The 16,617-nt window shown below is 36.1% G+C and overlaps 1 protein-coding gene across 4 annotated transcripts in view; it reads left to right on the plus strand.

Annotated features, from left to right (window-relative positions):
* The window catches only part of LOC141462246 (uncharacterized), a 138,206-nt gene that overhangs the window by 112,524 nt on the left and 9,065 nt on the right, over positions 1–16,617 (plus strand). Inside the window, exon 1 of one of the 4 annotated variants that reach the window (XM_074143959.1) lies at positions 13,419–13,982. The exons of the other annotated variants lie outside the window; for them this stretch is intronic. Coding sequence (XP_074000060.1) covers positions 13,977–13,982 — 6 coding nt within the window. The 5' untranslated portion in view covers positions 13,419–13,976. Of the gene's footprint in view, positions 1–13,418; positions 13,983–16,617 lie in introns of those variants that run through there. 4 annotated transcript variants of the gene reach the window in all.

The following is a 16,617-nucleotide window of genomic DNA, read 5'->3' on the forward strand; positions in this document are numbered from 1 at the left end:
CTGAGTGAAGAACTGGGCATGTGCAAGAGGCTGCAACAGCACACAGCACTTTATGCAGTTTGTGATGTCCGGGACTAAGTTAATTCGTAGAGCGTGTAATTAAACATGAAGTAACGAACCAAAGCTTCGGCAAAAATGTGGCATAATAATTTTTTTTAAATATCTAATAAAAACAACGTATTTTTTTTACCAAATATCTTGGGGTAGTCTTAGACGTAGATTGAACAAAATTCGAAACCGGAAAGAAATAGAAAACAAAACATCAGGGTTTTCCAACACGTGTATTTTCGGTTAAAACCCAATTTCTTAAACGTTTGACAAAATTATAATACTTCCTCTTTCTAGGTGCAAGAGAAAGTAAAGAAATCTGTGTAGACACTCACACGACTTCCTGTTACAGTAGCAGCTAACATAATTTTTTTGAAAGTTGGAATTTCAAAAGGCAACTTCATCTTTTGCTACAGGAAACTACAGCGACTGGTACCCTAACAGTCAGGACCAAAGAAAACTTCATTTTTCTCTTTTTGGAAATTCTCCTTTGTACGAAGAGTAGGAGAAATTAAAAATGGGCCGAGAAAACGGTTTTCTCTTTCTCTTTGTCTGCCCATTCTCTCCTCTTTATTTTCTTGCTTTCAATTACATCACAAAACGGTCATGCTGTAAGCACTTTATTTGAATGCTCTTCTTTTATCATTTTGAAACGAGATCTTAATCGTCATCTTCCGCAGTTAGTTGGTTCTGGTTCCTCTGCAATTTTATAATAATAGATTTGGAATAATAACGAGCCGAACTCCCTTGGTATCTTTTCTTATGCAAATAAAAAAAAATTAAGGGTTGGTTTGTGTGTCCATTGAAGACACACTGGTCAGTACTGAGCCAGTGGTCAGCAATGTGTCTGTGAGCGTAGAGTCGCCCCTAACTGGTCCATCTTCTTCTTCTGCTCTTCCCCCCCCCCCACCTGTGTTCTGTGATTTAAGAAGGCCTTGCCTAAAAACTATTGTCCAGATTTCTATTATCATATCTTTTGTGTCATATTTAAATATAGTAGTTGTCGTAATAAAAGGTCGTGAGAAGAAGATAAGTTCACAATTTGAGATTTTTGTATTGTTGATGGTTTAGTGGTTCCACTAGGTGACTAAAAACCATCATGTATAATCGCTGGCGTTTGTGAATACCAGTTTTGGCAGTCACACTATAAAAGCGTACATAGACTAGATCTACTGCAATTAAGAAGGGAAGATTGGCTGTCCTGCTCTGGAGGGCAATAGACCTACATTTCCAGCTGCGTGTAACGGACAGTGGGTCTCTATTGTGTATCTGTTTGATATGGATGCTTTTGAAACAGCTGACCAATCTGTTAGTTGTCCAATGGAACATATAATTTTTCTCTTTGGTCGCGTCTGCTTTCTCGGAATCGATATATAAAATGCATTTGATATGAAATTTTCAAAATTCCTTTACGTAAAGTGATAAGTACGGTATTATCACTCTGCCACATTTCTCGGCCGTCTGGTGTTACACTTAAGATAATTACCTTTTTTTAGATGTTAGGTCTGAAAATTGCGGACTAAAATAAATGCCTATTCTTTTCAAGCGGTCTTTTGGTCCAACTATCAAATTAGGTGTCGTGGACGGAGGCGACTAGCAAACTTACTTTATGTACTATTCAATTCTCATATAAACCATTAAATACAAATCTAAGGGCTAGACCGGGAGTCGAACTATTACCACAATTCATCTTAGTTTCGTGAGCCTCGCCTCTAACCACTCGGCCTCCATAGCGCCTCAGATTTATCTTTAAAACGTATATATCTTGGCCCTTTTACTAAAGATTTCCGTGGAGAGGGACTACTTGCGGACTACTTATAAGGGAAGCGAGATGTCCTAATATTCTGAGATTATAATAAATTTTCAGATTACTTTTCCGAACAAGCAATTTTCATCTATCTCGGAATCGTTGTGCCATTATTTATCGTTAATATTATATAAGTATATACTATCATTAATTACGATAAAATAGCACTTTTGGAAGGTACTTTCCCCTTCTACAATCAGGAAGTCAATTATTGATTGAGAAAGTGTTCCATTTATAATTCTGCAGTACACTGCGAGGGTTTAAGAAAATCGTTCCTTGCCATTTTCTTGAAAATAAGTAATTACTGAAAAAGCGCCTTAGTAAAGAAAGCATTTCCGGCTGGCAGAATTTCCACCCAAACTTTTAGTACCTAACTGAAGCTTCAGTGGTACCAACAGGAAATCAAAAAGTGTGAATTTAACAGAGACACTTGCTTTTCATAGACAAACTTACATAAGGTGCGCTCGCTCGTAAATTTGGCAGTTCCTAGTACTACCTCCTATTAAGAATGAGAAAAGGTAAAAATAGCCCTTCTATCCTTTTAAATCTGATCTCCCAACATATCCCTACTCTAAGCATCATTTCTTTATCCCACTGACCACCCCTGATCGTACATAAACAAACCAGAAAGTGAAACCGGTCTGGTCTTCTCCATATAGAAGAAAATACCACAGATGTTTTACTGGAGGGGGTTGTGAATACCAGAATCTGGCTTTTTATTATTGAGGTGGCTTTAAACTAGTAGAGGAGTGGCATTATGATTATGCCGCAGTGATACAACAGCCACTTCTTCCTTTTGCTTGGTCGTTCTTTCTCTTAGTACAGTTCAACAGTTCTTCGAGTGGAGTCGACTGATGAAGTTTGAGGAAAACTTCTTAGTCGTGTTGTGCGAATTTTTTCCCTAGAAAGGTTGTCAATTCCTCGAACCAAGTTGGTGTATGAATCTGAACAGGGTGAGTATGTTCAATGTCTTGAGTGAGTAGATTCTTAATCCTCAAAGCAGAAGCTATAGCATTCTTGTGCATAATTTTCTTTTTGAAATACCCGTTTTGGTGTCGCTGAGTTAAAAAAAAAAAAGTGTAAAAGATGTCTTTTAATGTTTCAGGCGTAACCTAAAAAAAGAGTATTCAAATTTAACATTAGGTTTAGGAGACTTATTGGAGCTCTACGATAAATTTTTCGTCAAAATAAGTGAACGGAAGTTCAAATGTGCTGAATCGATTTTACTGTTTTTTGGGGGAAATTTCTTAAAAACGGTTCTGATTTTCTTTATACGCTAATTGTACACATGTATATCCATAAAATTCGCTTTAAGGCCATTTTTGAAAATTAGGGTTCCCCCCCAAAGTGTCCTTTCAATATACTGTACGGTCTCACTAATGTTTATATACTTTATAGAGGAACCTTACGCATCTCACTTCTTAAGTGCCCTGACGAATTATTCTGTGAAACTGTTTGCAATACATGTTATAGTTCCACGTAAACAATTAGTATTAAGTTTTAAAGAAAAATATCGTTTTCAAGAGAACTCTTAAAAACTGAAACATCGATACAGTAAATAATATCCGATGGTGAAAACTAAAAAAAAATCAAATTTAAATTTGCTGTGAAGTCACAGAACCCCACACACTTACAGAACAATTTCTAAAAACCGCTTCTTTAGACGAATGTTAAAAACTGTTATTTTCGTTTAAAAGTTTGACACAGTCTCCACAGTTACCTAGAATAAGCAACAGAAAAGTAAAAACGATAAATCGCTTGAGAGATTTACTGTCCAAGTTAAGCTACTATCCAAAAAGATTCTTAGACAACAAGAGACATTAGGCAAAATTTATACTCAAGTGAAATTTAAAATTCTAGATGTTCACTTATTTCGGTGTTTTCAGTCTCAGTACGAACAGTTCAACTATAGTTACGTCTCATTTATTTCTAAAAGAGCAATCGTTTGTGATAATAGTTTGGGCACTTCTTGCAGTAAACAGTTTTCTTAATGATCCAAAAGAAAAACTACTGGGAAACTTGATTAGATCACAGACCGACCTCCAGAATAGCCACCCCTAGTTCTAGCTGGGTTGCTTGAGTTCGGGTGATTGGACCCACCTCCCAGTTTACACCCACATGACTTTTGCCCTTGTCCAATTGTACGGCAGTAGCTCTGTACCTCTTAACTTCCTATATTGAACTACAGCTAGTAATTTTAGAACTGACGGACCCCATTTGCCACAGTTCGCCCATTCACTGAGAAATTACCGTTCCAACCATCCAGTTTTACTATTCCCTTTCAGTACCTAAGTGGAGCAAGTATTGCTAGCTTGTTCAATTTTCTAAATTGGTGCTCACTAAAATTACACTTTTTGTGTTGCTCTTGAGTTTGAAAAAAGAAGGTTTTTAACAGCGTCGCTTCTATTGAAGATTCTATTTACAAATTCATTATCTTTGTTCTATAATTTTTCTTGAGCATTCATGGAGGTCTGCCACTTCTTTTTGGAAACATGATACCACAGAAACAAACAACGCAAAGACCTTTGTTATAAGACCGTATTATTTGTTAGCATTAAAACTATCTCTATCCATCTAATTAGAACATCTAGCTCGTAATAGTATTTCCCTGTATAGCTGGTTGACCTATAATATTTTTATTTTTTCATAGTTAAACACATGTTAAGATCAAAGTCAGGCATCGTCGCGTTAAATCTGTAAAATAAATAAATAAAGACCTCACTGGGAGAAAGCAGCAGTAAAGATTTTTCTAACTAGTGCAAAAAGACTCTTCACCAGAGAGAGAAAACTTCAAACAACTATTTATCAAGTCATTGTTTAAACTTCAAAACTTCAAAGAGAATATTTATTGTTGATTTGATGGTGAATTTTTGATGAAAGGATGAGGGTTGACTTTGATCGTCCATATGGTGCCGTTGCCTGTTCCATAATGGTATATTTATCTTCGAATTTAAACCTTACGTTTCCTTTCTTCCTCGTTCTATTTTTGTGTGCTTCTCTCTTTCACCTGCAGTTTTTTTTATTTTTTATTTTTGAGCTTCCTCCTTTAGGATGTTCATGAAAGGCTCGAAAAATTTACGAAATTGAATCTGTACTGGAAAAGTAAGGCCTGGAGATGTAACTTACCACAGGGGGACTAGCGCGCGTGGCCCTAAGGTTCTACTCTTATTTTCGTGACTATGATGATATCACAAAGAGGTATGCAAGAGGTGGTTTTTTACGGTGAGGTTTTAGGGGGGATCCAACATTTTAGACAATTCCCATTCAGTGTGGCCCGTTGACGAAGACCTGATTTCTGTTCTGAGAGACTCTACCATCTTATTGCTATCCTGGCCTTATGCCTTTTTTATTTATTGGCTCAGAAAAAATCTCTGAAAACATGTCTCAGAATTAGAAACTGCAGTTACTAAACAGGAGGAGAGTAATAGGTATTTTGTGTTCCGATTTCAGAAAAATCACTAATTCGCACTAAGAGATACTGCACAGCGTCTAAACAGATCTTTTCTTCCCCACTATGACGAGGTAACACTTCACGGAGTACTTCTCGATTCTACAGGGAAGTTCCCGAGATGCGGGGAGTTCGGTGCCAACACTCCAAGCCCCTCCTTATATGTTGAAGAAGACTCCCCCTATTAAAAAAGTGCTGATGACTTTAGATTCAGTAGAAGTAGAAAGGGGTATACTGCTCCCTAACACCTGGTAAATATCTAGTCTCTCTCTAGGGAATCGCTAGAAGAAGCGAAGTGCCAGAAGTGAAGGATAATTGCTCGGTGGTGCTAAAGCAATCTCCACCAACATTTCCGGGGAGGAAGTATGTTCCACCTCGGTAATCCAGACTGGTAATTCCTGGAATAGCACCAGGTAGAGGGGAGAATAACCAACTCACCGGTGATGGGCGTTCTTTCCCAGAAATATCCTAGACCTAAAAAAAATTGAGATGGTTATTTTGTACTAGCGGCTTGTTTGCAGTGGTTACAGTGGCTTTGGTTTTAATGGTGTGAGCTACTCAATAAACTAGACCCCATTTTGCAGCATCCAGGTTAATGTGGACAAGTTTTTGAGACGATAAATGGAACGAGTAATGCGCTGGCTCGGTATTCTTCACTCCGAAATTTACTCTGCTTTATCAGGAATAATTTACTCGGAACAAAAACATACACTAGCCTCAATAGGTTTTTTTGAGAGTCATGCAAGTATATCGCATTAAATTTACCCTATTGAATAAAAATAAATAAATAAAAATAAAGTTAAGAAAAAAATAAGAACATTAACTTTGATTACAGTTTCATTTTCATTTGACGGTAACGATGAAGGAAATGGCGTGCATTTGCGCTACTGGAGCCGGAGCAAAATAGGGGAGGTTATATACAAGGTTATGGTGCCGTGGCCAGTAGCAGTGTTGCCAGTCGTCCTTATCACTTTCCCTGTTTTGCTAGTATTGCTATGTTGTTGGCAGCAATGGGGTGGTGGTGTAGAGATTAGACGGAAAGTGAAAGTAGGAACTACTACACAGCCCCTCTTCTAGCGGGCGCTCTTACTAACACATACACATATGAAATCCACCCTTCCGTAGGAAAATAGGAGAACATAGATTATATACAGCTGTTGTGCGCAATCTCCGTGCTACAAACCCTTCAGTCCTTGCTCCACATATTTCTGATGTCCTGTCACATCTCGCAACTTGCTGCAGAAATAGGTAAGAGACAGTCATATCTGTCCTCATTGCGCTCTCACTTCAGAAACGTAACACGAGGAGTGGCTCTTACTGCAGTTAAAAGTAAAGTAAAGCACATTTTTGGATGGCTTGATAAGAGGCGGATTTCTCTTATTATCTCGTTAAGTAAATAAAATGTAAGACCTCGATTAAGAATGGAATTCAGCAGCAGTATAGATCTCTTCACTAACCGCTGTACCCATGGTCAGTATAATAAATACCATTAGGAGCCACCTTGAGGGGTGTGTCTAGTCTATGAGTGATATTGTGTTCCAGGAAGTCAAATATCATTTGTGTGATGAGATGGTAAAAGGATGCAGTCGTGATAACTTTCTTTTCAAAATTAGATATTCGCTGTTTATTTTTGAAAATGCATCTTTTGGAAGCTCTCTAAATAAATAAAAATATCAGGAGTAAACTCCCAAAATTTGCTTAATTACGAGTATTACAATTCTAATTTACAGTTTTCTTATGCTTTTCCAAATTATATTGTTGAAGGGGGTTGTAGTCACCATTTTCTGGCTTAGATTAGTAACTGGATCTACAGCCAGGTAGCGTTCTTTGCCTTCAATTAGTGAAAGCCATACTGATTCCATACAGTACATATCTTTTCAGTTATTTAGGGACCCTTGCCTGCGATTTTATTTACTCCTTATTTTTGGTAACAATATTTAGATCATAAAATGAGTACATTAATTTTTATTCATTCGGGCGATACGGGAGGATATTTTAAAAAAATGATTTACATAGTATTTGCAGCTTGGGAAATATTGTGCTTCACAACTTTGGCTTAAAATTTTCTGCGAAGGAGATGGGAACCTTTTAAGGAAAGGCTAGGCTAGGTGTCCTTTGTCCTTTGGCTTACCTGTTTGAGAGAAGCTAATCCTCTAACACTAGGAAACTTACACACTGATTAGATGTGAGATATCCTACCATAAATGAATACCATGCAAGTAGTAGGCTTTTTTAATAATCTTTAAGAACTACTCCCAAAAAGTTCGAAAGACTTTTGTTATTAACATATCTATCCAATGGCGCAACTGCCCTGTAGATATATTTTCTAACATACTCCCTTGTCTTTGACCTTTATTTACTACAGTCTGATACATTCATTGAGTTTAATAAGCCATCTTGAACTTTGTCTATCCAGCAAGGTCTTCCTTCCGGGGTAACCATAGAGCTGCCTCCACGACAACTTATCTTCCTCCATTCTCTCAAGGCGCCCCACCCAGCTGGTCAGTTTTGGACGATCATGAAACGATCATGATTGCCTTTAAGTAGTATAAGACTTTAATTACATCCTTTGAATATAGATTTAGAAAAAAAAAACTGGTCATGAAATTTGGGTCAAAGCAGTTCCAAAATGCTCTGAAATATCTTCTGTAAGAATAAGGCTTCCGGTTTGCCTAATGAATGGATGAATGCTGCTTAATGTTATTATATGGATGGCGGAGGTTTGAAAACTGTTCAGAAGAAGCAAAAAGGGACGCTTTTGGACAAAGTAGTTCCCCGATGACTTTTCATAAAAAATTTTAGTTTTAAAATAAAAGTTTCAATATTTTAGATTCATTCTTTCCAGAAAATCATTTTAGTGATGTATGTCGCACATCCAGTTGATGGTTGCCCTAAAGCCTTAGTTAGGGTGTATATCTGAAGCGTTGCTTGGTATCTCAAGGGAATACCCAAGTTAGGGCTTTCTTTGTCATCATTATTGAGGTATTCTTTTCACAGCCGTGCACGCACAAAGATGCTGACTAGGCGCTAAAACCATTTTTTCGATCTGAACAAAATTTATATTTCCGGTGAAATCCAATTTCGAACATTCGACACGGTTACTGGAAGCAAGGGAAAGTATGCATTTGCCCTGGATTCTGATCGTCAGTGACAAATACGATTTGTATGTTTGTTCATACACGCGCCAGTTTACCCACATCGCCTGGCTGGTGTGCGTAAGAGAGTGAAAGCGTTATATCAGACCATCCGCTTACATACACAGTCGCATATATACATGTACAGATGTATATATAATAAACTCACACTAAAGTAAAATATTGGAGGGGTGTGACTGGCCAATTCTGTCTGCCGTCTCGTCTGCCTGGCTCCACGCATGCGCAGCGATACACACCTTCCATCTATTTTACTGTCTCACTCACTTTTGCTCGACCTATTTTTCAAATATCCTTCTCGTGACGTCATCATTATGTTTACTTCTTTTCAGATCAAGGTTTTAATTTCTGTTTTTTGTTTAAATTTTAATTAAATAAATACAAACAGTGTGAAAGAACTACTGTCTCTTAGTGCAGTGGTAATTAGAAATTTGAATATTCTTAAAAGATGCGACTGCGTGGGTGGTTGGGTAAGAAAAACATTGGGAACGTTTATGGTTGAATGCCCCTCTCTCCCAAAAACTTGAAAATTCAGTTAGTGGCACTTCCGCACTCCAGGGAATTGCGAGAGAAGCAGCTTCAAACTCTGAATTACTCCTTCGGTATCAGTCATGAATTTAAATTGCTTTACCTCCATATTTACCTGGAAATAGTGGCATCACCGCTGAAATAAAAGAGAGGGTTGCAGGTAACAAAATGTTTAGGTACAGTTTTAAAAATTTGGTTCACGGTGCGCTAAAATTGTAATTTATAAAATAGTAATAAGGCCAGTAATGATCTACGCAACTGACATAAGAACTGTTCAGAACCTGGGAGCAACAGGCTATAATATAAGGGGAACCATACTTATCCTCTTGGAAATAAAGGTAGACAAAGTTGTTCGTGTGAAACGTGTTCTCCAACAGGTTAGGTGTTACAGAAGATGGCGCCGAAACGCCGTGGCATCATCTCTTAAATGAGGTTCAGCTGTTACCATTACAATAGTGAAGTGGCAGGGTTTAGCACAGTAGTAAGCGCACTGGATTCTCTCGCGGAGATTCGAATCCAGAAAAGGCTCTTCAGTCATTGTTGCCTATACCGAGAGAACACAATCCTTCATTGGGCATTGTACTGTAAAAAAGAGCAACAAGATCTACCGGTAATATTATTCGTAGAAAGAAAAGATTTGTTTAAATTATTATTTTTTTTTAATTTCTCTTCCTCGTGATTGTGGAGATTGTCATTTAAAGGACCGAGTCAGAAAAGTGATTTTAATGAATGATAAACAAATTTTGTGTGCTTTTGCCTTTTCTATAACATTTTGCCTGACCAATTTTTTTGCACAATCTTGAAAAAGAAATTGATTATATGAGACGTTTGATAAAATCGGGTTATATCCAGTAGCACTTCCAGTGAATTCACTTATTTCTTACGCTGAATTTGTCTTGGATATTTCATATTCATAAATATGAAGTAGATGATAACTAAAACCTTTAAACGTAGTAGTAAAGCAAGTACTTTATGAAAGGCTAACTTTGATCTTCATTTCGTAAAGTTTCTGGGAAAAAATTTTAATAAAAGTGATAGTCCTATGTATCTGTGGTGTGAACTATGCGCAAACCTTTTTTGGGAACACCGCAAAAAAACTTCGTTCAACCGAGTTGTGCATCGAATTAGAAATTTTAGTTACATATATTTTTGTCGTTTATTAAAGTTACACAGTTGAGGGCACCGTGCTCATTTCATGGAAATAGCACTTTAGAAGGAACCCTAGCTAATGACCTTCCTCAGAATTGCCATTTCTTAAAAGAGGTTAGAGAAAGTAAAAAGCAAGTTAGGATGATTAGAAATGCGAGCCGAGGTTAGATATGTAAGGGGTACAGTCTGGGCATAGTGGTGCATCTATAGAGGCGGCTGGATTGTAGTTTAGGCCGAGCAAGACATTATGTTGAGTTGTGAGTGTACTAGCAAGGGCCTTCAGTACAGTCTAGCCAAGCGGAACCTCGCCTGGCCTGAGTTAGACTCAGTATATTGATCCAACAAGAGCCTCCACCAACCCTGCTGAGTGTGGTGGCGAAACTCTCCACCACTACTAGACAGCCGACCACGCCGCCTCCACATGCACACTGGCACGTGCAGACTGAGTGGAGAGTGCTGGTCACCGCACTCTGTCGACTTTCACTGGTGGCGTTGAAAAGGAAAGTGCTGGCTGGCGTCCTTGTCCTCCACTGCTCACTGTGGCGGGACCATCGCCCGCCCTTTCCCTACACTATTGCCAATCTTTTCTTATAAAAACATCACAATAGATGGCGGATATTTTTCTAATATTTTTATATAATTATTTTTATTAATGAAATTATTATTAGATATTGCTTTTTAAATTTTAATTACGTCTCATTAACAACTGAGAGTTTTTTATCCTCCTTCTCCATCTTATTTAATAACTACAAACTGTCACACTTTTTCTCCTATCGCAATTTACATAATTCAGTTTTCTTGAAATTAGAAATTTCTGCAGAAAAATTGCTAAAAACTACCAAGTTTTATCAGTAAAGTTCGTTTCCCTCAAACGATTATCTTCAAAGTTTTTATTTTTATTTAATGAGGCAACATATCAAACTATATGACATTTTAAAGGGAAAGTTAACCCCATTGTACCCCTAAAATCTGGCTTTAGGATTTTCTTGCGAAAATGTTTTAAATAAATCTATAGACATGTGTGCATGCCAACTTTTAAGAAAATTTTTTTTAGCCTCTTTTGAGAAAATTGTATAAAATTCGGTACTTCCGCTTTCATTTATTTTTCCACCAATTACTTTCATTCAGGATTAATATATCAAAATGATTCGCCAACTTATACGAAAATGGCGAATATCAGTTGCCTAGAACTGAAGAAGGTATTTGCTCAGCATTCGGTTAGTTCCTCAATAAAGACTCTAAATAGGTTAATCGGTTCGTAAATATTTGCGAAATATATTTTAATTACTGCGTATAGAACAATCAATTTTATTAGTTTTGTTGCGATGCAGAATGAGCTGGCCAATGATAGTGTGAGTTCATTGAGTAGAAGAAAATAACAAATCTGTTGTTAATTGGACACTCATTGACGAATGAGCGAACGGGAGCTCATTAAAAACTCTGTAGTCAATGACTATTCAAAAATTTGAACCAGTTAGATTTTAGAAGAAAAGAAGCAAGGAAAACACCAATGCGAAATGATAGTTTTGGTTTTCGACCACTTGTTAATTAGTTGATTTTGGGGAATATTGAGGCGCGGTCAATAAATTCTCAAACTTTGTTTCTTTATACCATCGTTTCGGTAAATATATTACCTTCTTCAGGGTATTGTAAAATTTGTTGAGTTTATATTTTAACTGTTCAACAGTTATGAATGATGATGTAGCGTAACATCATCAATGTATGCTATCCTTTAAGACAGGTTTGTATGGCGGGTTTAGTATAGTACAGCTCCTTAAAATGTTCACCGTTGTATTACATTCAACTGAATGTTTTTAGCTACAAGTTTATCTGACTGTTTGATATCAAAACTAATCCGAACTCTGGAGTGTTTATTTTATCGATTTTATTTTCAACAAAACCACTTATATTTTGAGGTTTCCTGAGACCAAAAAAAAAATGTTTTCTAAAATTGTCAATGAACATGAACAGATGTTCTACCTACCATATTGTTGTAGTGATTGACACATAATGATAACATTTTTTTAATTATCATTTGTTATATAAGTGGATATTAAAAGTTAATCGTATTAAATAAAAGCACTTTATTAAGGGAAAGCCTAACATGGCAGCACTCCGAGATCCCTTTTTTAGGAGCTGTTTTACGGGTACCGTCAAATTGGCAAAATCCATTTATTAATGTTGCACTTTTATGAATTTGGGGAATTTTGATTTTTGAGATATCATAGAATTAAATCCTTATGAGTCAAATCTACGAGTACTTCCGCCAGAATTCAATTAAAATAATTTTTTCAAAGTACGTATTTAGGAAACACGGTTAAATTAATATTAACAGGTTTAGTTATTCAATTGAATTAAGTAAATTGCATACTCATTATTATGGGAGCTTCTCCCCAGAAAATCATGTTATGTTAGGATGCCACAACTTCTTAGAGGTAGATTTTTCTCAAATTTAGAATTTCAAGTTTTCTTTTATTTCTATTTATTTATTTTTGTATTGTATTACAAAGGGCCGTACAGTAAATAGTTCAATAAAGTGGAGTCATAATGCTTAACATGATAGTTCCCCCCCCCAATCAGATACCAAATAAATCCATTTTTGTATCAGTTTTGAGAAATTTGTGGCCATAAAATCGCATTTTCGAGAATGAATTTTGAGATTTTCTGAAACGTTTACTATTTTTATTTACCTTTATCAGATTAGGGAAGAGGTTTTGTGGCGGTGTTTATTTCGTTTTTGAAAACTTTCTCTAAGCACATGTTTATAGATGTATGTCATGTTACAGCATAAAAGCTTGACAAATGCAATTATTACAGAGTATTTTTAGAAACCTCCTCAGTCGAATTATCAAATTTTAGTTTTCTGCGATTTCTTGTTTTAGAGAAAACCACTTTTTGGAATCAAAACTTCCGGTAAAAAAAACTCGAAACGGATATATCGCGACGCCATCTACTACGAGATTAAAACAAAATTAAAAATATAATTTTCTAATTTATAGAATGATTGGTAAAAGTAATTATACATTTATTGGTGTAGGTTTAGAAAAATACTTTTTGACAGTTGTGGTATTTGTTGGTTGGCAAACCTGGAAGGCGCGGAGAGTTGCCGCCGCCGCCACCGCGGTGGTCGTGGCGCGCGCTCACTATCTCTCTCTCACTCACTTTACTCTCACTTATCGGACGTCTGTTATTGATTTTCAGCCGGCCGAAATAGGTCACAACGCCATTGAGTGCGAAGAGAGCAGGTCTTGCTTGTGTAGCAGTATTGCTCTCTCGCGGCCGTACTCTGCTCACTGTGCAAGTTAGGAGACTCCAGTCTTGTCAGTCGGTCGGTCTCCGAGAAGGAAGTAACAACACCGTGCCACCACTGGCCGCGCTTGCCCTATGTTTGTGTATTTAGCACCGCCCCCTTTCAGTTTATCAGAGCAGCACATCGCCAGAGATACCGACTCTTCTCTATTGGAGGTCGGCTAGAGTACACCCTCACCTAACTCAGGACTCACGCGAGTTTCCTACTGTTTACTGTTTATTGTTATTGTTATTCCATGCACTTTAGTGTTTGTTTTAGCGGACACGCGCGCCGGTATAGCTATACAACGTCAAAATTTAAATATTCCATTGTGTTACTTCTGAGAAATTGCGTAGAATTTCCCGATTTGGTGAGTAATTTTATCGGAGTTTTTCTTGAAAATATAGAGCGAACTCTCTTCTCTCTCGGCCATCATCAGTAAGTGGCGCACCCCTCTCACTATCATCCACGGTTTGGCACTGGCAGGAATGAATCTGTTCTCCATTTGGATTGGAAGATGTGAAGACGCAAGAAGACTTTTGCTGAAAATTGAAAATGAAAGTTAGAAGATATTTATTTTATTAGATTATAAACAAACGCCCATGATTTTCTCTTATTCCAATTATTAGACGTAGAATTTGCTCATATTTTGTAGAATCTAGTGCATAGTTTTAATAAAAAGTGATGAGACATTCTAGATTAAAAAATATAAAAAAATTTAAAACATTGAATGCTAGGAAAACTTGCAGTAAATTCCCATTTCTGATTAATTAATAATAATTAACAATAACAATTCAAGTGCCAGATGCGATTAGTATTAAATCAACGGAATGACCAATAAATTAACAGCTTTCCTATTTTTTTAATTTTATTTTATTTCTTTCATGAACACTTCTTTCAAATTATTATTTTGCTATTTTTTATTAATTAATTAAATTTAAAGCCTTCTACATCTGACGGCATTTGTTGTGCCCTAATATTGTTATTGTTCAATAATTAAAGGTAATCGGTAAATTAAAGTGTCATGTTTTACAAATAGTTTAAAAATAACAATAATAATGAAAAGGCGCTAATAACCTCAGCTGTTGATGCGCCAAAAAAATAAAAGTAAAATAATAATAATAATGATAATGATAATAATAATAATAAATGTACACTTGGATGAATAATTACAAAAACTCTATAGTGAACATACGCGACTTCTGTTTATCTATTTTTCGTCGTTTTGACAGATTTTTTTTTTAAAAATTAGAACTTGAACAAATATCAAGAATATACAGCAATGCCAGCTTCAATATCCCCTCCACCCGCAAATTTCCCCGATTATTTAACTTCAAAACTGATACCCTTTCAAGAATGAATATTTGGTATTCCTAGTTCAAAGAATTCATCTCGATTAGTTTGCCAGATAGATATTCAGGCCGCTTTCCTTTAGTTCATTTTTCTTCACTATTAAAATAGGCACTTCATGGAGAATACTTCCTCCATCAGGTCCCCCTTAAATAACCTGATTTGTATGTTAATGTGTGTGTGTGTGTGTATGGTGTGTGGAGGAGGAGAGAGGATTAGAATGAGGGTAATTAAGGTTACTACATCAATTGAAGAAATCGTCAGCCATTTTCGAGAAAATGTAACATTCCATTTGTTAGGTACTTATCAAAACCACTTTTTTAGATTAGGGAATCTTAAAATGTGTAGTAATTCAATGTAAGAAATTGATGCGATTACATAACTTCTTCTTCTAATATTAGTTGCAAGAGAAAGTGTGTTTATGGTTTTTTTTTTCTAGTTTCTTACCGATTTCTAATTTTATTCCATCATCAGAGGTTGCTTTATCAGTTTGATGTTGAGAATTGGTTATCTTTCTATCATACATTACACTAGTTGATTCAGTATTTCAGGAAATATCAACCTATTCACGATTCCTCTCTCTTTAGAAATTTAGGTCAAACGGAAAAACAATGTAGTGGGTAATTAATAATTTATTTATACTTCCTTTTACTTTTTACTAACAGATCGAACTGTGGAAGTGGAGCTCTTAACGGAAATACGTAATTTTGAGATCCTGAAAGTTAAAGAAATATGTATCCGACGATTGGGCGTTAGGGTTGCTATAATTTTTATTCAAACTGGAATTACGAAATCCATTTACAGAACAGAGTTTAGATTCTCTTTCTCTGATTGAAGTGTCTGGTATAATTTTTTTCTCCAGAATTTGAGTCTTCTCTGAAAAAACAATCTTGGAAGAATTCGATTAAAAAAAATAAAATAAAAAAAGATGAAGACGCAGAATACTGAAAGCAAGATATTCAGTTTTGTCATTATTTGACGTTATTAACGTTAATAACGTCAAATTAACGTTTCGAAATGAAACTTGGCTACGGAAAAATTTTCTTTTGTAATTCCGAGATTTTTTTCCCCCAAAAATTGTCTTAATGAGTTCTGTTAAACTTATTTAATAATATTTTGGCATTGTATTCTTTTAAAGAGTGAACAGTTTCGTTAGATATTTAATATTTAAAGAGATGCTAAAATTGCCAACCAAAGAAATTCGGAAGTGCGACCATTACTGAATAAGAAGTTGCTGAGTTAATTTTTTACTTTCTCAGCCTAAAAAGAAGTGTTGCGATATTATAATATTTGTTATTTCACGTTATCATCGAAAACGTCAGATTAGAGAATCCCTGAGTTCAAAAAGGTTTTGTACTGGAAGTGTGTGCCCAAAGATTATCTCACGAGGACCTGACTACAGCTTAGCCAAAACCAAAACCACTCTACATAGTACTGTTTTACTTGGTCCATATTATTTCGAAAACAGCTGCGGGAAAAAGAAAAGAAACAAATAATCTACTTTTTACGCAGACGTAGAGCTACATTTATTGGAAACAATTTTGGCGAAAAAAATTGGATTAAAAATTATGAAGGTTGGCCACACTGTCGCCCTACAATTCAAATTCTCCCCTCTGTATCCCTGACATCTATCAGATAAAGTGCACAATGCTCATGTTGACCAAATCTTTCTTTCTTTAAATTATGTTCACCTACAATTTGAAGAATGGAATATGCACAACAATTAAAAAATAAAAATCGTTTGTTGTCCGTGCGAGGACACTCAATATTCTGTTCCTTGCTCTTACTGCAAGCTCCTCATTCTTTCTTGCACTTCAACCTTGCCGTTAAAGCCCATTCAATCATG

The sequence above is a fragment of the Rhodnius prolixus genome, unplaced genomic scaffold (assembly GCF_049639745.1).
Source record: "Rhodnius prolixus isolate KJV_2025 unplaced genomic scaffold, Rpr scaffold_1, whole genome shotgun sequence".
NCBI lineage: Eukaryota > Metazoa > Arthropoda > Insecta > Hemiptera > Reduviidae > Rhodnius > Rhodnius prolixus.